Here is a 24772-nt window from a genome sequence, read left to right as displayed (position 1 = left end):
ATCCTGACTACCGAACATATCTATGTGGAGGAAGACGTGATCTTAATGAGCTTTTAAAACTTAGTAGGCCTCTACCTTTTTTTTTCTTCACAGCCAACTAAAGTTCGTATTTTCAAAATTAATAATCAAGCAAACTAAAGTTCATGTTTTCGAAACTAATAAGGAGAATTCTATTTTTCATGCCGCCCGAACATCCGGAAGTCAAGAGTTCCTTAGGCTGTAGCCATACCCAGAACACTGCTCACCGCCCACCGCATCATTTGCATACAGGAACGTGTCACGACCCACAAAGCAAGACTCACTACGCACTTAATGGAGGCTCGACGAGCTGCAAGGTGAGGGGTGAAAAAAAAGTGTACACAAGCCGTTTGCATATGCCTTTAAATGTCATGTAGGAGGATCCCAAGAATGGATCTACCAACTTGTCCCTTCGTGACAAAAAGAAGCTCGTTCGCATAATCGAACGCACGTCCCACAAATGCAGTTGAGGAACCAGGGACATCGCTTGCAGGATTGTTTACGACGCTTCCGCGCCTCATGAGCATGTTACGGGTATGCCCCCTTCCACCTCACGCGCACCCAGCTTCACAGACAGGAGACGCTGCATCAAACGCCACTCCGACAGTCACAGACTTAGAAGCTCGCGCTTCCTTCATGGAATTCCACCCACACAGCCCCCCCCCCCCCTTCCTCCTCTCTTTACAGAGTCATCTACTCTAGAAAGCAAGAATATGCCGTATGGCCCCTCCACACCGCGGCTGAAGGTCAACGCGTGTTGCAGCGCCAGAGTCCACACATGTGACCTCATCCCTTGCCGCCTCCCTCCTTGGAGAGACACTGCTATTGTGGCTAAAACTGTGTTGCCGATAAAAGTTTCAACAGGAACTCACCAAGGAAAGCGAATGCACTGGAAATGCGTATAAACCGGAGACGCCATCAGATGAGTTCATCTCGCGGCGATATATCTTACCTCGGTGTAGTGAGGGGCAGCTGACTCTCGAGGATGAGGGATTTGCGGAATCCAGCGATGAGTAGCACTGTGATCAGTGCTGCAGAATGTCGAACAGAACATTCGTGCAGCACATTTGGCAGCCGGATGGCGCTGAACCCACCGCAAGTAGCCGTTTCCGTGGTGTGCCGAATGCACCGGTCAACATAAATGAAAGCCACTGCTGCCGCTTGAGATGGCGGAAGTGCATGCGTCGGTTCTTCCGCCGTTCTAGGACATTCAGCGAACGTCCGACTCACAGTCGGCGATAGTGCGAAACTAGGGGCTATCGTCGACTGCGCGACAACTTGATTTGCGCAGAAACTGTTCAACCATCTATAAGTACATGACTCGGGGAGCAACTAGCCGGCAGAGAAAATGGACAGATGAGACGCGATAAGAACATAAACAGAGATACTACCGAGAAGATGCTCTTTCAACAAAGGCAGAAATCTTGTGGGGCGGCGTTCTGCACGACAAGGCCCCGGAGGCCACAAGCTTGTCACGGGACGCGTTTGAGACAGCTGCGGCATTGAAAGCCCCGCTCCCCGCGCTCGGATATCGTTGTTACCATTTTTCTTTATTGGCATTCACTGTGGCATTACACCAGCCACTACGGGATATTTAAAGTTTAAAAATAAGCAGATATCGCTTTTCTGGGGCGGGGGGGGGGGGGGGGTTGCAAGCGAACAACGCACCGGCCTGACATTCTTTGTCGGAGGCGTCCACGAAATTCCGCCTTCACGTGATCGCAACGCAGCGCAAAATTGAGCGCCCTCGACTGGGTAAGAAAGAGCGATTTCCGCCGTGGAAAGGTGAAAAGAGGAGCCAGCGAAACACGTCTGCAGAGCAGGCAGTGCTCGGCGATTTGCGTCACCGAGGCATTAAAGAAGCGTGACAGATGAATTCCAAGTACCTGAGTCGGCGCTTTTGCCGATCTCTTCTACTGGTTACCGATTCTGCATGCAGATATCGCCGGCGTACCTGCTCGTCCGAGACTGTCGATTGAGTTAGCAGGCGCTGAATGAGCGTTCTTTTTTTCGGGAAACAGATTGCAAACCGTATATACTTAAAGGTCTCGTACTCTCGCGAGCAAAATTAAGATACCGCTGCCTGCGCTTGCCGGCCCTGCACACGAGCGCCGCCTGACGAAGCACCCCTGGTGCAGAGACCGGCGCGTGCTGGCAGGGGTCCCTTGATTTTGCTCACGATAGTACAATTAAGAGGCTGGTTTATGGGGGTTTAACGTTCCAAAGCGACTAAGGCTATGAGAGACGCCGTAGTGAAGGGCTCCGGAAATTTCGACCACCTGGGGTTCTTTAACGTGCACTGCCATCGCACAGCGCACAGGCCTCTAGAATTTCGCCTCCATCGAAATTCGACCGCCGCGGCCGGGATCGAACCCGCGTCTTTCGGGCCAGCAGCAGAGCGCCATAACCACTGTAAAAAAAAATGCTCCGCAGTACAGAGAAACCCGCTGGTAATGCGTTGCCGGAGGGTTTTCCGCAACATGAGGTACGGACTAAATGTCAGAAACAGAGACTCCGTATGACGACTGTCACATTCTTGGTAACGGAAAGTTAAGCCATGCTATGCACGAGACCGAAATCGTTTTTTCACAACGAATGCTTATGTTTTGTTCTTATTGAAGTTTCTGCAATGTGTATGCATACGTCCTCCGTTTACTCGGAAGTCATTTCATCTAGAGCGGAAATTATCTGTATTGTAATTATGTACTTTCTGTAGTACATGAACATGCGTCTTCGTATAGCTTCTGCCCGCAATGTTCACTGCAGATATAGCCGTCCAGGTGCCGAAGAAATAAGTATTATGTACAAGGCTTTCCTTTACGCATATTATGTAGTGCATACGTACAAAGAATGCAGCTTAGAATGAAAGAGTGGTAAGTGTTTGGGTGAGTACAAGTACATACGTTTTATTTTCATGGCAAACTACACACATTGTACATCTGCACATTGCTGTCAGATCCATCTGAAAAGCATAAAAAAAATCCTCATTTAGTGGTCACACAACACCAAATATAAATTTCATAAATACATTTCAACCATCCGCTATTGAACAATCGGCTTTCGTAGAAGCTTTCAAAAGCCATTCACCAAGAACCAACCAGTTATAATTTATTGCCCAAAATTCATTTCTCATAACAGTAAACAGTAAAAACCACAGGTCCAGAAAGAAGCAGACAAAATGCGCTTTCCCGGGCGGCACTGTGCGCATGAAAGTCTTTACAGTTGCTTATCATTTTGTGCAAATAGAAAGTAGCTCAGGATGGGGGCCAGATGCAATTCAATGCAGGTGCCTTTCTGTACATAGTACTAAATGCGCAACTTAGCGAGCAAGGAACATTGGTAACATCTGAAAAAGGTGGGAGACGCTTGCCGAATTTATCGTCCATCCAATTTGTTATAGGCAAGACAAGACGAAGTGAAAGTCCCCGGGCATGCCCATTGCGGCAGATTATGACGCTTTTTATTATGGCATTCCAATATCTCTGCAGTGTGCCTCACAAGGAACGGATGCTCAAGTTTCAAAAAAAGGGCTCTTGGCAGAAATTTAACCAAAGGCCGTTGCCATGTGAACCTTTTTAAAATGATGACCCAGAAAGACGAAGTGTCCTCATGTGTCTGATGCAAAATAAGGATGAAGGCATGAGTCTTTCTGCTTTTTGAACAGATGTGATAAGTTTTTTACTGGTACTGATTGGTGCAGCTTCAGTCTCCTTCTTGACATTTTGTGAAATAATTATATATCTGCGAAAGATCTCGCTAGCAAACATTTTGGCACTAATGGAGAAGCAAAAAGACCCATGTCCTAGGCCTTTTTTTGTGACACTAAAGGAAGGCTTGCCTTTTAGAGTCATTGATTACGAAGAGGTCCATGTGGCAACAAACTTTGAGAGAATTCCTTCAAGGGCTCTTTGTTCTCATGAGGTGCCCTGTCGATATACCACAACACCTCAGTGAGCTGTTACCAGCCCTGTGAGTTCACTGTCACTTGACATCAAGGGTATGTACTTTTCCTCGCCACATGCAGCAATGATGTATATGTCAAGAGAAAGCATAAAAGATTTCTAAGTGCAATTCTAGATTGCTTGCGGAGGAAAGCACAAGAGTGGCCATGCTCAGCTGTTACCTTTGCTTCTTGCTCGAGTTCTACAGTGAGTACTACGTAATGACAGGTGTCTGCATCAACTCATATTTAACACCCGTCCTGTGCGACCTCCATCTTGCTCTACATGACAGGCAACTTTATAACACCCTTCATGCAAAGAGTGTCATCAGGGTCGGTGTGTCCTGTCAGTTTCCTGGTCCTGTGGTTTGTGCTGTGTTTTCTACTCTTAAATTATTTACTGCCTTCATTCTCCACTCCATGAAGCCTGAATGTGCTACACTGGGCTGCTCCACGCGTTGTGGAGCAGCCCAGTGGCCATTTTTTTTTCATACGTCGGAGGCACTCAGCTCGAAAGCCATGCTTACTATATTCAGCAGACAAGGGTACATGTGAGACACATCATTAATAACTAATTCTCACAGTGGTATCTGGTGCAAGAATATCTAAATACTACTCAATTTTTGCTTATGCTTTCAGATACGCTCTTAGATTAAAAACATAATTTGGCTACATTAGCAGAAGCACAGCACCAAGGTACTCACCAGTTACCTGAAGCACTGTACGCAAGTTCTCGTGCCATCATGAATACAGCACACTGTCCACGTCTTCATAATGCCATGTCACTCCAGCACTTCGGTAGCAAAATTTTCCTTTAAAAAAAGTAGTTTTGTTTATGTTAGACTGGTCATATTTAATTTTACTATATACTATGTACTTCTCATTGTACTGCCCCAGACTAAAAAATACCAATGATCACGCTTTGAATTATGTCATATGTGATCACCAAATTATGTGATCACCAATATGTTCTTAGAAATTCTGATTGAAATAAATCTGACAAAATATTATTTCAGAAAATGTGGCACAAGGAAGAAGGACGCTAGCTAGATAACCTGGACGAATGTTTTCAGTTGCATGCAGCCACCGGCACCATTGCACACAAAATGTACAATAAAGTGGGTTTTACCTTTCCGAATAGAATTTAATGCTGCAAACATTTAAGTAAAAAAATTTCAACCTTCCATTCCGCATAAAGGAAAGAAAATTCCTCTCATTTTTTCACAAGCCTCTGCAAGTACACAATTCAGTGAATCTACTCTACAAGTACTTGAATCTATCAGCACGAGACAGGGACGAGAAAAGAAAGAAAACAGGCACTGACTCGCTACTGAAGTTTATTGAAGTGAACAGAGTATATACAGAAAAGCCACACGCCACAAACTACACAATTACACATAAGCTACATCACAACATAAGTAAAAGATTGCCCTTAACATTCCTCTCATCTAGACAGTCCAACCCGCTGCATGTTAACGCTATGGGCAGCACACTCACACATTCGTCACCGAGTCATAAGATGTGTCTAGCCTCGATAATTTTCTGGTTAATCTGCTGTGAACGTAGTGCCAAAATGCGTGTTGCCGAAAGGAATGGCTAGCAGCCTTCACATCCCTTGTAATATGCAGATAAGTTACAACCCCTACCAATATCCAAATACCTCTCATGCTCCTGTAGTCTTACATTGATACACATTCAAGTTTCACCAACATATACCCAACCACATGATAATGGTATGCAATGCATGCAATGGTTGCAAGGCACATATATGTTGCCACGTTTCACTCGACACATGTGCTTTTCCCTAACGAAATTCACAAAATTATTAACAATTTTACAGATTGTAGACAACTTATTAGGGGCCGAACACACCATTTTTACATCATACCTTCTGGCCACAGTTTTCAAATTTTGCAACAATCTGCAACAACACAGTCAGTCTTTTGGCATCTCACTGGCTGGCCCCAGCCTGATCATGCCAGACCCTGCGAGGGGTTTTTTCAGCTTTTAACATGCTAAAGGGAAGAATGGCACAGCATCAAGTAACGAGGAAAGCAGGACAGCACACCCACACACAAGTGCCAACCCTGGAGCAGATACAAAATCCAAGAGCGCGTGCTTGACATTCAGCGTTGACAGTCAAGGAAACACGGATTTGAACGCTAAAGATTGAACGAGCCTGATCCTTGGCTGCCAACGCTGAATGTCAAGTACACGCTCTTAGATTCTGCATCCGCTCCAAGGATGGCACTTGTGCATGGGTGTGCTCTCCTGTTGTCCTCGTAACTTGATGCTGCGCCATTCTTATCTTTAGCATGTCAGACCAACTTGCCCAATCTTATATGCTCGGCTTTAACAATTTATCGCACGCTTCTGCAATAGCATGGTTGGGAAATCATGCTTTCATTAGCCTTAAAATCTTCTCTTGGAAACCAGTTGTCACGCTGTAAAAGCATGGCTTCACCAATACCGAGCCTAGACTTGACGACGCAATGCTATCTTTCACTAGCTTAGAATCGTTCGACCAACAGTCAAGTAGCTGCTTAACACTCCTGGGTGAATATCGCTAGCACACATGGCGTGTGCAGAACATCAAGGTAAGGTTCAGAAACCGCAGCTCTTTTTGTTGGGACATTTTCTCCAAGGTAAACTTAAGACAAAGGCCTTGCTCCTTAAACAAGTTCACAATATGTACAGGTCCCACACTATCACAACCTTTGTAAAAGACCAAAAAATCATAGACGTAGCGAAAGATTTCCCCCAGCCCATGCAATTTCTTGGCAATCATTCCTTCCACCCTGCTTAAGAGAATATTGCTTAGCACAGGGGCAACCTTCGAATCGATACATTTAACAGACTTTTGAACATATGCCGCACTGCCATACTCCACAAACATGCTCTTCACTTCAAATAAAAGGAGGCAAGTGCCAAAAAAGACATGTTACACACCCATTCCTAAACACGAGCTCATCGTTGTGCTCCGATATACACATTCATAAGCTTTTCACAAGATCTTCATACGGGATAGAATAAAATAGTTCTACATCGACACTAATCACAAGACAATCCGCTGGATTGTCATTCTTAAGATACTCAACCACACTGCGAATCGAGTACAAGAAATGGATCTTCAAGATGCGAAGTAGACAGATGCTTTTGCAAATAACCAGAGATAATTTTGCATGAATCCTTTTCTGAAGTTTATCTGAAGAGCATGTTATTGAATAGCATTTATTTGAAGAGCATGTTTGTAGAGTAGTGCAGTGCGGTATGTGTTCTAAAGTCTCGAATATGTAGTGGTTCAAAGGTTGACCTTGTGCTAAGCAATATTTTCTTGAGTAGGGTGGATAGAATAATTGTCTAGAATGTGCATGGGCTGGGGGAAAAATCTTTTGCTATGTCGATGATTTTCTGGTCTTTTATAAAGGTTGTGATAGTTCGGGACCTGTACATCTTCTCAAGTTGTTTAAGGAGCAAGGCCTTTATCTCAGGTTTACCTTGGAGCAAATGTCCCAAGAAAAAGAGCTGTGGTTTCTGGACCTTACCTTGATGTTCAGCACACTTCATGTGTGCTGGCGAGTGTTAAGCTGCTACCTGGCTACATGTCGACCATTCCAAACTAGTGAAAGATAGCATTGCACTTTCTAGCGCGGGCTCAGAATTGATGAAATTATGCTTTCACAGCATGACGACTAGTTTCCAAGAGCAGATTTTAAGGTTAACGAACGCAGGATTTCCAAACCTTGTTACTGCAAGAGCATATGATAAATTGTTAAAGAAGCTGAGACAGTTTTGCGGCGACCGGCACAATCTGGCTGGGGCCAGCCAGCGAGATGCCAAAAGACCAGTTGTGTTACCGTATGTACATAAATTGTCGCAAAATTTGAAAAATGTGGCCAGAAGGTATGATGTAAAAGTGGCTTTCTCGGCCCCTAATACGTTGTCTAAAGCATGTAAAATTTTAAGAATAATTCTGTGAATGTGGCTCGAGAAAAGTACACGTGTAGAGTGAAATGTATATGTACCTTGTAAAATGAATGTGGTATCAAATATTATTATCTTGTAGTCTGGTTTACGTAGGTGCAACTGGAAGGTGTATGAATGTAAGACTACAGGAACACAAGAGGGTAGGGGCTTGGCTAGGTGGTTGGGGTAACTCTGCTGTACATTGCACGGGATGTGAAGTCTGCTACCCTTTCCTTTTGGCAACACGCATTTTGGCAGTAAATTCAGAGAGATTAAATGGGAGATTATCGAGGCTAGACACATCTTATGACTCCGTGAAGAATGTGTGTTTTGTCTATCGTGTTAACACACAATGAGTTGGACTACCTCGATCAGGGAAATGTTGAGGGCGATTTTTGACTCATGTTGTCCTGTATGCTTATCTGTAACTACATGGTTTATGGTATTGCTTGGCTTTTTATATATTCCCTATTCACGCCAATAAACTATAGTCGCGAGTCAGCACCTGTCTTGTCTCCTTTCTCATCCCTGTCTTTCGCGCTGGTGGATTCACCGCAATGGCTCACCTCTGCAGAAATCCAAGGCATGACATTTTCCTCTTCACACTCGTGGTTCAGCGCATAATATGGCAAAGGCTTTTCAATTCCAAGGAAAGTTCATGGCTCCATTGAACACTGCCTCCTGCTTACAAGACACAGAGCAGCAATCATTGTAGATTCTACCTGTGACACAAAGAGCAAAGTTTTAGTTTGAGTGGACTAAACTAGGAAAGCAGCACAATATATCTATAGCCAAATAACTGAACTGAAAGAAATAGAGGGTAGTGTAATAGTGAACACACTGATATATTGCAAGTGAGATATATGCTTAATATATTGCAATATCCAACACTGCTACCATTGCCTTAGCCAACTACTTCATAAATAACAATAAATGCAGTATCACAAAAATACTGATAACGTACTATGTGCTAATAGTAGCAGTGCAGGTTCCATGAACAAAAAAGGGCCCAGTGCTGACTGTCGTTCCCACAGCAGCCTTGTGACCAATGGCCGGTGTAAAGGAAAGAGGAGGAATGACTGAAAAGAAAAAGAGCCAGGGGGAAGGAAAATAGGTATAGAAGGGCTTAGGATATCATAGGCAAATAAGGTTGTTTAGACAGTGAGCACAAAATAAACATTACTACACAAGTAAAGACATACAAGACCAAACATATATATCATTATGCAGAGTGGCAAACCTGATGCCATTTAGCCCAAAATATGTTTTCAATAAAGTGATTATAATTATTAATAGAACAACTGACCAAGTGAAACCATAACAGGGATGAACAAGGAAGTTGTTAATATTCTGGCAGAAATTAAAAGAAGAAAATGGATCTGGCCAGGGCATACAATGCAGAGAATGAATCACCAATGGTATCTTAGGGCAACATAATGAATTTGATGGATTTTAATGGCACAAGGGCATCTGTGGCCAAAGAGTGACTTAGCACAAGTTAATTTCGTCTACTCAAGGTGAAATCAGAGACCCATTTCCCAAGCATTTCATTCCAGATAAGCTGAGCACCACGCCAGGAAACAGCTTGTGCATTGTATCGCAACAAAATGAATTTCACCCTAAGGAAAATATAGCAGGAGATAGCTGATTATAAGCTCACTAGATAGGATTAGGTGATTTCTGATAGTGTGGCATGTAGCTGGTGCAAGACACAGATAATTAAACTGGAAAAGGCCATTGTCCTGAGGTGAATGTAAACTAAGCATTGAGGATAATGAAATTCGCTACACTAGAGCTGTTAAGAATCAGCTCAAGTTCCATGCTTCAAGATGATGCAAGTTTGCTCAGTGAAAAAAAATCATAAGTTCACCCAAGAATTGGTATCTTGGCGGTATCAGGCTGCAGGTGCAGATGAATTAATCCTGCCTCAGAGAAGAGCTACATAGAGCACAAAACATTTTAGGCCAGTCCTACACTGACAGCTGTTAATAACTATTTTAAAACTGTTTTTCATTGCACAAACAATAATACCAAGTTTGTGTTGGTCATGTGATTATGTTACTAAGGCTCTCCTAAAAATTCTAGCCAGAGCTAAAATACAAGCTGTCTCAACTAAGTTTTTATATCAACAATGAGAACATAAACACATGCAGATTATTCAAGTAGAAGTATTATTCTTCATGACGTGCCCTACAAATTTTAAATTATACTGAAAAGTAATAGAGTGGAGTGCTTGTGCCAAAAATACTAAACCTCAACAACAAAGAGAACACAAGATAAAGGCAACAACATATTGCCCAAAATTTAAATGTTTGACAGAACAAATATGAAAAGAAAACCTCTCCACAACTGGAACAAAACAGCGTGATACCGAGCACACATTTGAAAATTGTTTCATCCAAATCCCCAGTCTGGTGCTCCAGCACTCTTCAGCCAGCATGTCATGAAATGTACCATAGTTCTGGTAGCTGTAAAGAGTATACAGCTGATCCGGCATTTTGATATGTGAACAGTCACCCTCAATGACCACCAGGCTGAATACTTTCAAGAGGCTGTTCTAGTAACAAGACTGCAGTGAAACACTTAGCAAGTTATGCGGGCGTAATAATACAAACCGTTAATCTGAGAGTTCGCTACCACGCAACTCTGTAGTAACTCCTAAAGTGTTGCAATCGAATGAAAAAAAGGACTGCCTATTATATAAACAAAAGTCAAGAGGCTGCAATGCAAGGCAACGACAGAAGTGCTGCAATACAGCAATAGTGATACAATGTACACTTTAAGCAACACAATGAAACATGATCTTTTATCCTTAATTATCAGAATTTAAATATTTGTTTTCCTTGCTCTCTTGCAAAATTAAGTTTAGATCGTGAAAGCGCTCGAAAAGACTAGGATACAGAGATTTCCACACAGTGCGCTTACTTCCAGTGTCTTTTTGAGCACATCCACTATCTAAACATGGTAACCCAACTAGTTTAAACGCTGTCGTTATTCCAAAATTAAGCCTTTCACAAAGTGGGAGCCCCTTTCCCCATACAAGGTGCACCATAACTAATCCAACACTTTTTTCATGATATGTTTTCTCTGAGAATAAACACTGTTTGAAGATTTTGCAATAGTACTTGTCTTTTCGATTCTACGAATGTATCATGCAAAAGTTCAATGAAATGACCATCTGCCTATCTTGATCATTGCTCAAAATCAGGGTATAATGCACCATGAAGGGCAGGCTCTGCTTGATTTTTATGTTTTCCTAACGAAGCATGTATGTGCAACCCTTCTGCTGGCTTGTATGCAGCAGGTTTGTCTAGCTAGGCGAACTGTGGTTTTGCTATAAAGATGAAATGGTACTTTGGAAGTGAATGGTTTTCTAAAATGCATTTAACATACATACCGGGGCTTTAACAGCGCCTGGTGTAAGCAACATCAGTGGGGGGACCGCAGGAGTGGCCTAGTGGTCCGAGCATCTGCCTCGCAAGCGGTAGGTGTGGAGTTCGATCCCCAGTGCCATCGGGTAACCAGCGGTGATACAATGGGTCGTTTCAATGGCCAGTTTAAAACTTGAAATAACCATGCTGCAATATATACAAAAAATGATTTGTGTGCTCTCTCTTACATGACATAGTTAATCATATCATAGTGTTGGTAGTACACAAAATGCATGTGTGGAACATATACATGCACTGTTTTTGTTCACATCTTACCTGCTATGTGCTGTTATGGCATGTTATGTGCTGGGAAAGCAACAGGTAGTGAGCAATGTTGTGTTGCAGCCTTTCTTCTGATGGAATTTGAATCATGTGAGGTGCAGCTGAAAGAAATTGTTTCATACATAAGTATATTTCATGTAACACAACAAAAAGTGCACAGCCCCATCATGAGTTGTGGTTTAAACTAACAGCGAGCTTTTTACTACTCTATTTAACATATGATGCAAGTCAGTGATGCTGGAGGCACAAAACTAAATACTGTGAGGTAACAAGAGCTAATATGGACAATCATGCCTTTAAGAGATATTGTCAATATATATTTTCCTGAATGAACTAAAGTTATCCTTAGAAGCATTCAGAGGAAGATAATTTTGCTAAATGCCTTTTGCCAGAATAGGCCTTTTATGAACCAGTTGCAAATGAAAAGAATAACTTTAAGACCATGCTATGCATGGTCTAACGCCAAAGTAGTTGCATACAAGCAGTATACTATGCCCCTAGTTTTATGGTGGGCCTGTACTGCACAATTTTCATGCAAGGTAGTGGAAAGTATGTGCCATGAAACAGACCTCTGCTTGCTGAAACTGGCAAATAAGTACTGGGTTTTTAAGGCAGGAAAAAAGTTACATAGTTCCTTCTGCATGTTTTGAACTTCAGGTTAGTTATTTGAAAAATATCAATCCCTGAACTGCAATGATTGAAGTTTTTAGCAAATAACATTTCCATTGTAACAGTGGAAACGCTCTTTTATATGAGGAACGACTTTTCAAAAGCCTGCGTTTCATGGTGGCTGTCAAGTAGCCCTGATAAAGAGAAACCAGTCACGACACACAACCAAGCCCCCCCCGTAGCACATTTTCAACTATACCCTCATGATATAGCTTTAAAGTAAGTGTTAAGCAATACAAATCCCTTGATTTCCTTCATGATTTATCACTGGTGTATACAAAGATAACCGTACAAGATGTGGAGTGCATGGTACAGAGAGAGTAGGCAGATGGTTTCTTGATACTCAAAAAGTGAACAAGGGAAGGAAAAATCTCAGGGTGCTTGCCGTTTCGACAAGACAACTTGTTTTCATCTGGGGTTAACATATACAGAGGAAACTTAGAATCAAGTACAGGGTTGTCCACTCTTAGTGCGAACACGCGAGCACATGGCTGTGCTCTTTGGGCCACTGTGTCTGACATTGCCACACATCGAAGTGTAACATGACACGAAGCACCACATCCAGGTGCATCTCCTCTTGCGCCATTTTGCAGCGATGAGTGGCTGCGCCGCACACAGTGGACCTCTAAAGAGTGCGGCCATGCGCTCACATGTTTGCACTAAATGTGGCCAGCTCTGTACATTCCGGAATTGGCATAATTATTTGAAAAGGCCTTGCACATGGTCAGAGGTTTCCCAACCCACATTTTCCCCCTCCTTTCCTGCTTTCTTTAATTTATCGTTATACTTTAACCTTACGCCCTGCACCTCCTGACATCACTTCTCGGAACCTTGGCTGCCATACTCCTCCCCCTTCTTTTTTCCTTTTCTCCGAACCTGCCCTCATTTTCTCTTTTTACTTCAAATTATTTTGCCCCCTCACCCCCCCTGGTATTTTATTCTGCCATGCTCCTTAATTCCTTTATCCTAGTTTTTCAGGAAAAGGCAGCCAGCCATACCAAGCCACCTGTTGTGGCTGGACATAAAGCCATTCAAGCCCACTATCCACACTCCATACCCCGAGATTCGTTTCTACTGAATTGGGCTTTTTTGTTTTCACAGTTTTGCAGGTCAACCGGTTAATCTTCTTTAGCAGCTATCATGCCTGGTCAAGGTTCATGCTCCCCATCGTAATGCCCTTCCCATATCGCACCCTCGTACCACACAACAGTCCTTTCGCCTCGAAGTGAAAACCTTATTTAAACCCCACCAATGATGAACACTTTGCCAGACAAAGACAAGTCCTCTTGTCGAAACGTCGGCAAGCACCCTGAGGCTTTTCCCTTCCTTATTCAGTTTGTGAGATACCAGGGACAGGTGTTCAAGCAGCCATACCACACTAATACCCCTGTCACACGGGCACCGCAAAGGCCTTTGAGAATCATATCCAAATGCGTAAGGAGTGCAGCTACCCGGTACAAATGTTGCGCCTTTGTCGCTAAGGGCCTTGGAGGCGAAGGCGCTCAACCGAGACCTTCAGAGCCCGAAGACGCGGCATTCGAGAAGCTGTGATCGCAGTACCATCCAAAGTCAAAAAGTAAAAGCAATAAAAAAAATACATAAGCTAATAATGTTTGAAAACATTTTTTTCAAATACGAAAGGTGTGTCTGGCTTTGGTTTTTGTACGGGTGTTTATGTTTTATGTTCAAATTTCAAGACAGTGAAAGTGTTGCGGCAACACCAAGCGCCCATGGAGGCCAAGGCAATACACGTACAAAACCTGCTCCTGCTGATGAGAGTAGCTGTTGCAGTACTTTTAAGGAAGCAATCAGAATAAAAAATTGTCAAAGCTCAACGAATGAACAGAATACACCACTTTAATTTTAGAACACTCACTTCAGGCACCTCGAGTATAGCAGCGGGTGCTAAGCCTGAACGACTTTCACCTTTGGGCTGCACCGTGTAGCTGCATCACTGCTCCTTTAAGCTTTCGCTCCTTTGGTGAAAAATGGTGCCTTTGCTGGAAAGGCCTTCGAGGAATGCCATGTGACAGGGGTATAAAGCACATTTTTTACTGACACGAAAGACTCAGTGCCTTTAGTTCTGACAACATTCTGAATCATGCTTTGGTGGCTTAGCATATCAGAATACTGGACATGACAAAATCAGCTAATTAGTGAGGGCTATTATTTGCTATAGGTAAAATTATAACATTCTCCTAAAATAATGAAAAGAAACCACCAGCACTGACATCAATGTACAATTTGGCTGTAACATACTGACATGACAATCTAGTTAAACGTAAATTCTCTTTTCGCAGTTCAAAACTGCATGCATTATTTCTAGAAAGCGCGAAAACAGAAGCTCATACATAGTGCCAAAGAAAAGAGTGCATAATAGTACCACTTATGAGGTGTTTATCGGCAACTGCAATGAGCAAGGCTATGTTAATGGCAATCCAGAGTTATTATGTGTCTTACGAGCGCATGCACTTGGGAGGTGATAGCAGCTGTGGACGCAGCTGTCCATCGCAGTTTTCAGTCTGTCGAGATAACACATGGGGTAAGGTATTCCCTGTTTTGCTGCCGAAGGCAAAACCGTCAGCGAGTGGAGTTGCCTTGCTATTCACTGTCAATATCTACTGCTCAAAATGTAAAGGAAACTAGGGCATAAAACATACAGCATTTCATATTATGCTTTGGCCAAATGCAGTGAGAATGAAACAGACTAGAGACTTGTCTTATGACGTTTGCACTCTTTACTTTGCACCAGAGGAAAATAAATTTATGTACATGACCTACTGCTTGCCACAGTCCTAGAAGAAATGAATCCAGGTCTCAGAAATTCTACCGAGAGAATACTGATGCTGCATGTGCATTTCTCTGAACTGTTCTGAAATATGCAAAAGTTACCAATTTTTTTACTACCTGATTACATACTGTAATCTTTGCAAGGAATATGCGGTTAACGGACTGGGAAAAAATGTCAGGAATGGTACCTTTGGTACTGGGCACTTGGACAAACAAATGACCCACTGGGCGTCCCCAGGAGCTCTGCTACCAGGCACCCCTGGCAACAGTAGTCAATTTTCCAGATCCAAAAGAGCCATGCGAATGATTGCCGAAAAGTCAAGTTTAAGGACAGCAGATGAACACAAAACAGTTTTCCAACTTTGTTTCAGTGTGATAAATGGTTTCAAATGTCTAGACTATATCTGGTAGTACACAAATTATCAGAACACCATCTCCCGCTCAGAATCATCTCAAAACACATTCGACACGCAGTACCAACATGGACAGTTCGTGCTTAATTGAATCCAAAAGTTTACGCTGATCGACCAATATTACTCTAAATAGAGACAGAAAGCGCATGCACGTTGTACTGATGTTATCGTGAACATAACATGCGACGAGACGCAGGGTTACAATACAAACAAAAAACCGCTTTCAAAATTTGAGAACAAAGAGCTCACCTTCTCACAAGTTCGCCAAACCGGAGACGTTGCCGAGTGGCTGCCGCCAGTCACTCGCAATGCACAGAAACAATAAAAATGCAGTGCCGCTGACTTTCCTTGAGCAATTCCAGTCGACTGAACTTCCAACTGTTCGCACCGATTACCTCTGCAAGCATGTCTAAAAGTTAGCGGCGCAGCCGCGCTGGCCGCGCCATTTGCAATTTACGGAGCAACACGGGAAATTCATAGCGCCATTCGCGTATTCGCGCTCAAGCTCACGTCGCTGATGTCGCAAAGGCGCACAACGGTAAAAACATATAAGATGTATTTAATTTTACGGTAGCTTTTTTAGCTGACAACCTGAATCGTTTGATATATTGTTTTTTCTTTTCGTTGCATGAACGTTATTACCACCAGCGGCAGCGCAGCTTGGCCATGGCTAGCCATGGCGAAGTCGAAGCGCTAGCCGAGCCCGCAGTCGGAAACATGTGCGCAGTTAGCGCAGTGTGGAGTTGAGTGAACAGGCGCAATGGAATGGTTTTTTGTTCTTCCGTGTTCGCTGCGTGCGTCCTGTGCGTTGCGTGTCTTTAGTATGTGTGTGTGTGTATGTGTGTGGCCGGAACGCTGCATTGGAGCGTACATACAACAGCTCGCTGTCCCGTGCGGCATCGGTGCGTAGTAAAACGATCATGCAGAATGTGCGTTACAATGCCAGTGGCCCTGCACGAAAGAGGAGACTTGAAGCCGACGGAAAAGCTGCTCTCCCTCGTGGGACTGCAAGAATCTGGCGAGTAACAGTCGACGCGCGTTTCGGTGGATGATTCCGTTTATCACGCCAAAAAATTCAGCACTGGCCAACAGCAATGATGAACTGCTGCTGCATCATCACCTGTGTGATGTTTGTGACAAGCTTGTTGGATGTGAACGTGGCCATGAATGGTATTCGCCGAGCAGTGGCCCTCAGGGCGTGGCACCAGTGGATACCTGAAGACGATTACTGTTTGCCCGCGCCCTGGCGCCTCGCATTCAACCGAATGCTTTGGCGTTAATTATCTATATCTGAATTTCACAGTTAGTTGGACTCGCAAATATTACAGCGTACAAACGTACCGTCGGAAGAGCACCCTTTTTCATTTTTTTAGGGAGGGGGTAGGGGAATTACCGTCTGCTCAAATTTAATGTCACTAATATTTTGAGCTTATTTTCTAAACAGGTGCCGTGGTGGCACTGTAAGCAATGCATTTACTGGGCAGAAGTTTATTTTATGTTGTGTTGGCACAAGGTTAATGATTGTCATTGTACTGTGGTGCCATGTTCAAACAAAACACATAATTGTACACTCTGAAGAATGTCTAATGAGGTAATAAATTACTGAGCAGCGAGTATGCACTGTGGTAAATGCGACGAACGTTACTGAATTACTTCACACTTGTCATGTTCTGTTGTTGTTGGTGATTACGTATGCCTTGGTGTCTGCTGCTTTCCAGTGTAGGGGTCGAGAGGCATGTCGAGCTCCACTTAGCAGCTTTTTTTCCTTCCACTCTCTACTGGCCAACGTGGTAAAATAAACTCAACATAATGCGTGATTGCTCAGACCTAGATTAGACTACCATTTCACTTATTTACTCTCAGGGCCAATTGGCATCGAAGAGAGGAGAGCAACTAACATAAATACATGTGTAGGCAGATTAATTAAAATGATTGTACACAGCAGACTTGAAGGCATTGGATGCAGTGGTGGACATGACGAAGGCAGAGAAGATGTGACAGCTGGAAACGTAGAAAAGTGGAGATCTGCGTGAGTTTGTACGCGACTTAAGGTGAACGCTAGCAAAAAATTAAGAAGGCGCAGAAGACTGAGGCCAGAGTTAAAACTAGTTTAACAGAGGAAAGCACCTCCCAGCAAGCCAAAATGTGCACATGCAAGCAGTTGTGTGTACACAGAACATAGAAAATGAAACTCCTTTTTGGACAGATGGAAAGCTAAGGCACATTGCTTATTGTGATGTTGCTTAAAAAGTTGGTGTCTAGTTGTTGCCCTTCTTATCTGGTCCTTCCACACCCAGCAACTGAAATGCCATCAAAAAGGAGCATCTCCAATCACTCTAATTACATGGGAGGTACACATCGCCAGATGTCAGAGGCTTGGCGTCTCATCTTGCAGACTAGCTAGTTTGGCAGATTTAAACTTTACCGCATGTAAGAGGCATGCGGTAGCCTTGAAGGGGAGTATTTCATAAGTGTTACAGCATATTGTACAGTGCTGGCATGCTTCATTATTTACATCACAGTAATATGCTAGCACAGGCTGGAAAGTTTAAGTGAACAGAAAAAAACAATGTTCATGCCATATCTTAGCCACAATTCTTAGTATTGTATAAAAAGTGCAAATAAGGAATTCCTTATTTTTTTGTCAGCTTTTTCTTTCTGTGCATTGATTTTTTGCAAGTCAGCAAGGTTCTACAGTCTTGTGTGCCTATCGGCTGGCCCCTTGTTTGTCAAAGGTACCGAGTACACAATGGGTCGTGTCAGTGCAAGCTAAGTAAACGATGGATAGAAAATTCGTGCTTTCAGAGTATTTCCAGAAAAAACTGCTATTATTTCCTACTCGGGATGGGGGAACAGCATCGATGGTGCACATCCTCCTTGTCACTGCAGCAATTATGGCTGCTCGCTGCTTTTTGGTGGCGTTTCATTTATCTGCAGGAAGAGCAGGCATGAATGGGCGGCAATAGGTACCTACTAAATTAAACATTGCATTGAGCAATATGTTGTTGTGTCGGTGCTTTTGTTATCCATGAAGGAGTTGGTGTTTTTGATTAATGGTTGTGTAGCAAAGATGTAACTGCTACATTGCACTGCATTCACAGATTTGTTTGCCCATGCTTTTGGTTTACTCAGTTGTTTATTTCCTTACCAAATGGCAGATGGAAATTCGGCTTTCAAATTGTGCACTTTCATCATGTTTGCAATGTACTTTCAGCTGGTGTTCAGTTTCACTTTGGAGAAGTTGTCCAACCATTGTCTGTGTCTAAATGTTTTCTAACAGTTGACCTCATTATGCAGCATTTCTCACAGGAAACAAATGTTGCAGTAACATTTTTATTACATGTTACTCTATCATGTGGCTAGCAATGTAGCGAAAAATATTTTCATCAAGTCAGCTTTTAACATTATAGCAAATTAAGGCCTTTGTTATTTAACGTTGCTCACAATTTGTACCAATCACTCAACCTTGAAGCAACGTAATGCGTTATCACCCTTCCTCGGCTCTTCATTGTGTTAATCACATTAGACATGCTCACGGTCGTTCGCCATGCTAGTTTGCGGACATTGTTGGCTAAGAGTAAACCAGACAAATAAAAAATCGGATGTCATGTGATGCCTATAGTCCGCGGGCCAGCAGTTCATCGTGTAAAAGTGGCGTCACATCATAAGCATCTTCTGTTTTTGCTGCCTTTAAGCAAGTTATTAGTGCATTTGGTGCAACACATAGTCGATGGGGTCAACCGTCCTGTCGTGTTAAGTTTTGATCCCTTAAATTGAATGTTTAGTATTTTTCCCTGCAACGACTACAGAGGAACACGGACGCTTCCTTCAATACTGGACTGAATATACGGTCATTCCCTACATTTCATTGAAAGCAGAAGTGGTTCTGTATTTAAAACATACATAGTCTACGTTATAGGTACGGAATTTTTTTACAGTGCACCGCGGCGGCTTAATTAAGAGGCAATGAAACACTGACGAATAAGGCAGTTTGTCCGTGTTTTGGCGATCAGTTCGACGAGGCTAGGAAGGAAGCGCATGACTGTGTGCGGCGTCGTGCGGTACGCAGATTACCTATGGACAACCAACTTACTTTATTGAGAGCCGTTAGAGCGGAAAACGTGCTCAAATCAAATCAGTAGTCTTGGCTCGCGGCTCCTGGTTCGCCTTTGCGGCCGTTGTGCGAGGGGCCACCGGACTTCTTCGGGAGGAGCTCTGCCGGAATGTGGGGCAGCACACCGCCCTCGGATATGGTGACACCGGACAGCAGCTTGCTGAGTTCCTCGTCGTTGCGCACAGCCAGCTGGATGTGACGCGGCGTGATCCGGGTCTTGTTGTTGTCTCGCGCCGCGTTGCCGGCGAGCTCCAGCACCTCCGCAGCGAGGTACTCGAGCACCGCGGCCATGTAGACTGGGGCTCCGGCTCCCACCCGCTCCGCGTAGTTTCCCTTGCGCAGCAGCCGGTGGATGCGTCCCACCGGGAATTGCAAGCCCGCACGGGCCGAGCGTGACTTTGCTTTCGGTGCCTTGGACGTCTTGGCTCCGGCTCCCCGGCTTGCCATGGCAGGACTGCGCAGTGGTAAGGAAGAGAACAGTCAAAGGAGCGCAGTGCAGCTATACTAGAACCACGAAGCACAGTAACATTAAGCACCGACAAAGCCTGTACAAGTATCTACGTAGCTATATACGCCATTCTTAGCCGATGCGTTGCAGTCGAGGTGCTGCGCACATATTCCCTTTCGTTCTCGACATTAGGATAAAAAAAAAATGCCGAAAGCCGGCGTTCCCACATTCAAGCTATTTTACTGAGCAAGTGATTCGAAGAACGGCGTATGAGTTCCTTCATTGATTGAAGTAAAGCATGACACACGTCTCATCTAAACGGAACTGGGCTCAATGCCGAAATCAAGCGTTATCTTACCGGTTGGGCGCGCCTTGTACTGGTCCGAGTCGCCGGGTGAAGTGCAGCGTCAGCCAAGCTACAGATCGCGCTCGTCGTCGGCGACTGCGGGCACGCGACCCTTGCAGCGGGTGTTTTATATACTATCAGGAAGTCACGTGACTGGCAGGCTGCGTTCCCAGGTTTCAGGACCGCATAGGTTCCGCCAGGAGAGGATTCTCGAAATGGCGCGCTGACGTCCTCCTCGTTTCTGTCCACCTTTTGTAATCGCAGTGGCTATCCGTATTCGTGCTTGCTACTTTTCAGCCCTCGAGTGGGAGCTACAGCTGGCGCCAGCAGATTGGGGGCCGAGTACGAGGTGATATTCTCGCATTAGAGCGTTGTGTGATTGGCCGACACCATTGCTGCTGTGCTCCAGACTATGAGGATCGCTGCAGTGACGGGCGCCACCTGCAGTCACGGTCTGCTTTCTGCCGGTGCCATGGCGGCCGCTTCCATTTCAGTGCCAACATATTGCTAGAGCATAGCGCCATGGTGACTGTACGCAGCTTCAATCACGTTAAAATAATGGGCGCCAATACAATAAAAAATATGTGCAGGTTAGTACACAGCAAGCGCGCAATCATAACGACACCGCCGCAGTATACTGCGGCTTCGTGGCCTGAATTAGGTTTGAGCTGCACTCTCCCCCAGAGTGAGCGATGAGTGATTGAAAAGTAGGATAACGAATGCTTAAAAAAATACTTGTGCGAAGAGGAAGAGTATCAGCAGCGGCAGCGCCGACGCAAAGCGCGAGACGAGAAGGCGAACTATTTGAGCCCGGACCTTCGTTTTCCTGCTCTGCTCACCTGGGAAGGGTGACCCTTCCCAACGTCGAATTTTCAGTCAGCAACCCTCTGCGCAACCAATTCACTTATCAACCTTCCGCTGCGACAGAGGACAGCTCGCTGTTCTAGATCAAGTAGTTTGTCCTTGAGGAGGTTAGGCAGCTATCGCTTCTCCCCTCTATCCCGAGTCCTCCATCTGACTTGGCTACGACGCTCAGCGCATGTGATCCGGGAGCAGCTAGGTGTTCGAGCCACCAGCTGTTTGCTTCCAGCCTCCCGTTGCTGCGCCGCTTACCTACGCCGAAGCCGTCAGGCAGCCCCGCCATAAAGCGTTTGTTTATGGTGTCTTCGGCTGGTCGCTTTAGACCGCTCTAGACAGCTCTGAGAGGCGACCGCACATTCGGCTGGTCGAAACCGGCCGCTCTGACTACATTCGGCTGGTTCTTTCTGAGCGTTCGCCTCCAGCTCAGAGCGCTGTGACGCGCTCCGATAAAAAAGTCGGAGGGCGGCTTCGAGATGAGTTCACGTAACAGAGCCACTTCCGCCATTTCGCGAGGCCTCGGCGTCCCCTGCGCGTAGGCAGAAGTAAGTGTAGGCTTTTGACGCATCAGTAGCGTCCTTGCTGTGTTGCGTTTTGCGGGTGCCGCGCTGTGTGAGGAAAAATGTCCAAGAGACGCCGAATAGCTACGCTAGGAACGCGGTCTGTGTTGCTGTCGCATGACAACAGCGATCCCAGCAGCAGCTCAGACGAGGACGACAGTGCGATCCACAAGGCGATGTTCGAAAAATGAGCGTCCCGTGGGACGAAAAGCCGGGGTAGCGATCGATACAGGCTAAGCGGCAACCGCGATGCAAACTGTGTGCGGCAACGTGTGGCTAAAGGTAATCAAGGAACCTTACGTGCGGCTACTGTTGTCATCAGCAGCGGTGCAGCGTAGTGGTTCCGGTAATTACGCCCACCTTCTGCCTCCTGCGCTTCCGCTCTAAAATCATTCGGCTTGACTAGTCTCGCTATGCGCTCGGAGCGAGTGCGGCTCCCACTCTGCCAGATCCTAACCGGATCGCGGGAGTGACCAGTCGAAGACATCATTAGTTTCGACCTCCCCCGTCGAGCCCATTTGCTCCCGCCCGACCACCTACCCAACGTTTTCGCCTATGACGCACATCGGACAACCTCCAGTTAATGCCTACGGCATTGCAGGCCACGTGATGCGTCGTTGACACGACTTTAACTGCGACATTCTGACCCCGCTGACGATGCCGACCCTCGCGGCTGCGCCTACGCCTTCCCCAGCCCTTTCACCGTACTTTGGCTCCCGAGACCCTCGACTCCTCCGATCGCCGCCCGTCTGTTCGCCGCCGTTCTCCACCTCCGCGTCGCTGAGCACTCAATTTCCCTGATTCGCCATCGTATCGAGAATAAAGTGGAGGCCAGCGGACATCCAGGCACCTTACGCAGCCTTACGCGAGATTAGAGTCATTGGATGGATGGATGGATGGATGGATGGATGGATGGATGGATGGATGGATGGATGGATGGATGGACGGACGGACGGACGGACGGACGGACGGACGGACGGACGGACGGACGGACGGATGGATGGATGGATGGATGGATGGATGGATGGATGGATGGATGGATGGATGGATGGATGGATGGATGGATGGATGGATGGACCCTTTAAATCAGGTGGTGGTTCAAGCCACCTATAGCCATGACTTGTGAAATTTTACTCGTCTTGATTTTAGCCACCAATCAGATAACCTTCGCTTGGTTACTTCTACCCCCTTAAAATCTACTTTACATTCACTGTCCTTAAACCCCAATGCCTTGGATAAATCAGCCTCGCTGCTTTCCACTCTAGGGTGAAGCCATTTACAGAAAAGTATCAAGTGTTCAGCCATTTCCTCCTCCTCTCCGCACGCAACGCACAACGTGTCTATCTCGTGGTACCTGACTCAATATGTCTTAGTCCGCAAAACTCCCGTCCTGGCCTCAAGCAACAAAGAGCTTCCCCTACAATTATCATAGATTTTTTCTTAAGCAATTCCCTGTTTAAAGATCCTGTATGTTCCTAGTGCCGATTTCGTCAGCATCCCTGTTTTCCACAGAGCCCTCCCTGTTTCTTCAACCTTTTTCTTAGCCGATAATTGCTGACTTGCCCCCCTACTGCTGTCCAGATATTTGCTTGTCAATTTTCTAGTTCGCTTTCTTCATTTCGTATCAACATTACTTATGTACAGGTACCTTAAAAGTTTCCAAGCCCACTGCTTTTCCCCCATTTTTCTCAGTCGCTCCTCAAATGCTATCGTACTGCTAGCTTCTCTGCTCTCGAACGACGCCCATCCCATATCACCCTGTACGCCCTGATTTGGTGTATTGCCATGTACTCCCAAAGCTAGCCTCCCTACGCCGCGTTGTTTGATTTCTTACCTTGCTTAAACACCTGGTCTCATGCACAGGACCGCATTGCTGAAAGCCAGACTAGGAACCATCACCCCTTTCCAGATCCCTCTTGCCACTTCATACCTATTGTAATTCCACAGTGCCCTATTTTTTCATGACAGCTGCATTTTTACAAGCACCGTTATTTATCCACACCCCAAGATACTTGTACTCATCATTGTACGAGAGATCGCGCAGAGCCGCCACCTGGCGGCGCTACGACAAACCCTCCTTAGTGTGGCACGGCTGGGCTCGAGTAGCGGCGGCGGTTCGCGCTTTGTACGCCCTGTGCGCTGAAGGTGTTTCCTGTCTGCCTTCGCTGCGCGATCGTGGCGCTGCGACCCTACCGCTCCTCAGCCGGCGGACTGGCCTCTCACATGTGAAATGCTGCGGCGCGTGGGCGCTTTCGCTCGCTGATCGCGCTTTTGAAGCGCTGCAAACTATTTTTGAATCTATTCAGGCCAGTATATACTCAATCCGCAGGCCTGCACATGTCTTGCGCATTGATGTATTCGAGTTGCATATTGTTTATGGCCAAAGGTGATGTGAATTTGTACCATATAGTAATATTCTGCCGCATATTTCAACTATACTCCTTTTTATGGTCGCAAGAGACCATGATCATAATTCGCAAAGGCTGTATGTACACTTCCCGCTCGAATACTAATTGAAGCCAGCTGGCAGAGTGAGATATGCAATCATGAACATGACTCAAACAAGAAAAATAGCTCTGTCATCATACAGTTATTTTGGCTAAGAGACTTCGAAATGAAACAAATACGCCTTCCCAAGTGTTATAACTTCGCCTGCATTTGAGCAACTTTAATTTAAAACTAACCGTTTATTTCACCCTACTTAAACTTAGCTCCTAGGAATGCACCCCTACTTAATTCCAACTTAAATGACTAATTAACTACTGCCATCTGGTTTTGGGAACAACATCAAAAAAGCCTCAATAAACTATTTGTATTAAAGAAAAAGACAACAACGCATGTAGCTGGAATCAGTTTCACAGCCCACACCTGTCCTTTCTGCCTTGAATATAAAATTATGTTAGTTAACATTATGCACGAATATCCATGTCCAACATT

The 24772-nt window shown here is 45.1% G+C and overlaps 1 protein-coding gene and 1 long non-coding RNA gene across 3 annotated transcripts; both read right to left on the bottom strand.

Annotated features, from left to right (window-relative positions):
- Positions 1-2805: 2805 nt before the first annotated feature.
- Positions 2806-15818, bottom strand: LOC144095767 (uncharacterized). 2 transcript variants are annotated; one of them, XR_013306770.1, is made up of 8 exons: positions 15759-15818; positions 15285-15355; positions 11632-11738; positions 11322-11502; positions 8889-9003; positions 8491-8646; positions 4663-4770; positions 2806-2980 (listed from the first exon to the last, which is right to left on the bottom strand). It is a non-coding gene; the product is annotated as an uncharacterized LOC144095767 (long non-coding RNA). The 2 variants fall into 2 exon arrangements; XR_013306768.1 differs by lacking the exon at positions 15759-15818 and having other exon boundaries at positions 2808-2980; positions 15285-15394.
- A 3800-nt stretch (positions 15819-19618) lies between these two features.
- Positions 19619-20791, bottom strand: LOC144114788 (histone H2A-like). Its single transcript, XM_077648742.1, has 2 exons — positions 20430-20791; positions 19619-20077 (listed from the first exon to the last, which is right to left on the bottom strand). The coding sequence occupies exon 2, from the start codon at positions 20068-20070 to the stop codon at positions 19645-19647; it is 426 nt and encodes a 141-aa protein (XP_077504868.1). The 5' UTR covers positions 20071-20077; positions 20430-20791; the 3' UTR covers positions 19619-19644.
- Positions 20792-24772: the final 3981 nt, after the last annotated feature.

Source organism: Amblyomma americanum, chromosome 1 (assembly GCF_052857255.1).
Source record: "Amblyomma americanum isolate KBUSLIRL-KWMA chromosome 1, ASM5285725v1, whole genome shotgun sequence".
Classification (NCBI taxonomy): domain Eukaryota; kingdom Metazoa; phylum Arthropoda; class Arachnida; order Ixodida; family Ixodidae; genus Amblyomma; species Amblyomma americanum.
This window is presented reverse-complemented; position numbering and strand designations above follow the sequence as displayed.

Bases quoted from the DNA above. Each gene is read 5' to 3' on its own strand.
- LOC144114788 (XM_077648742.1), bottom strand. From the start codon at position 20,070: ATGGCAAGCCGGGGAGCCGGAGCCAAGACGTCCAAGGCACCGAAAGCA.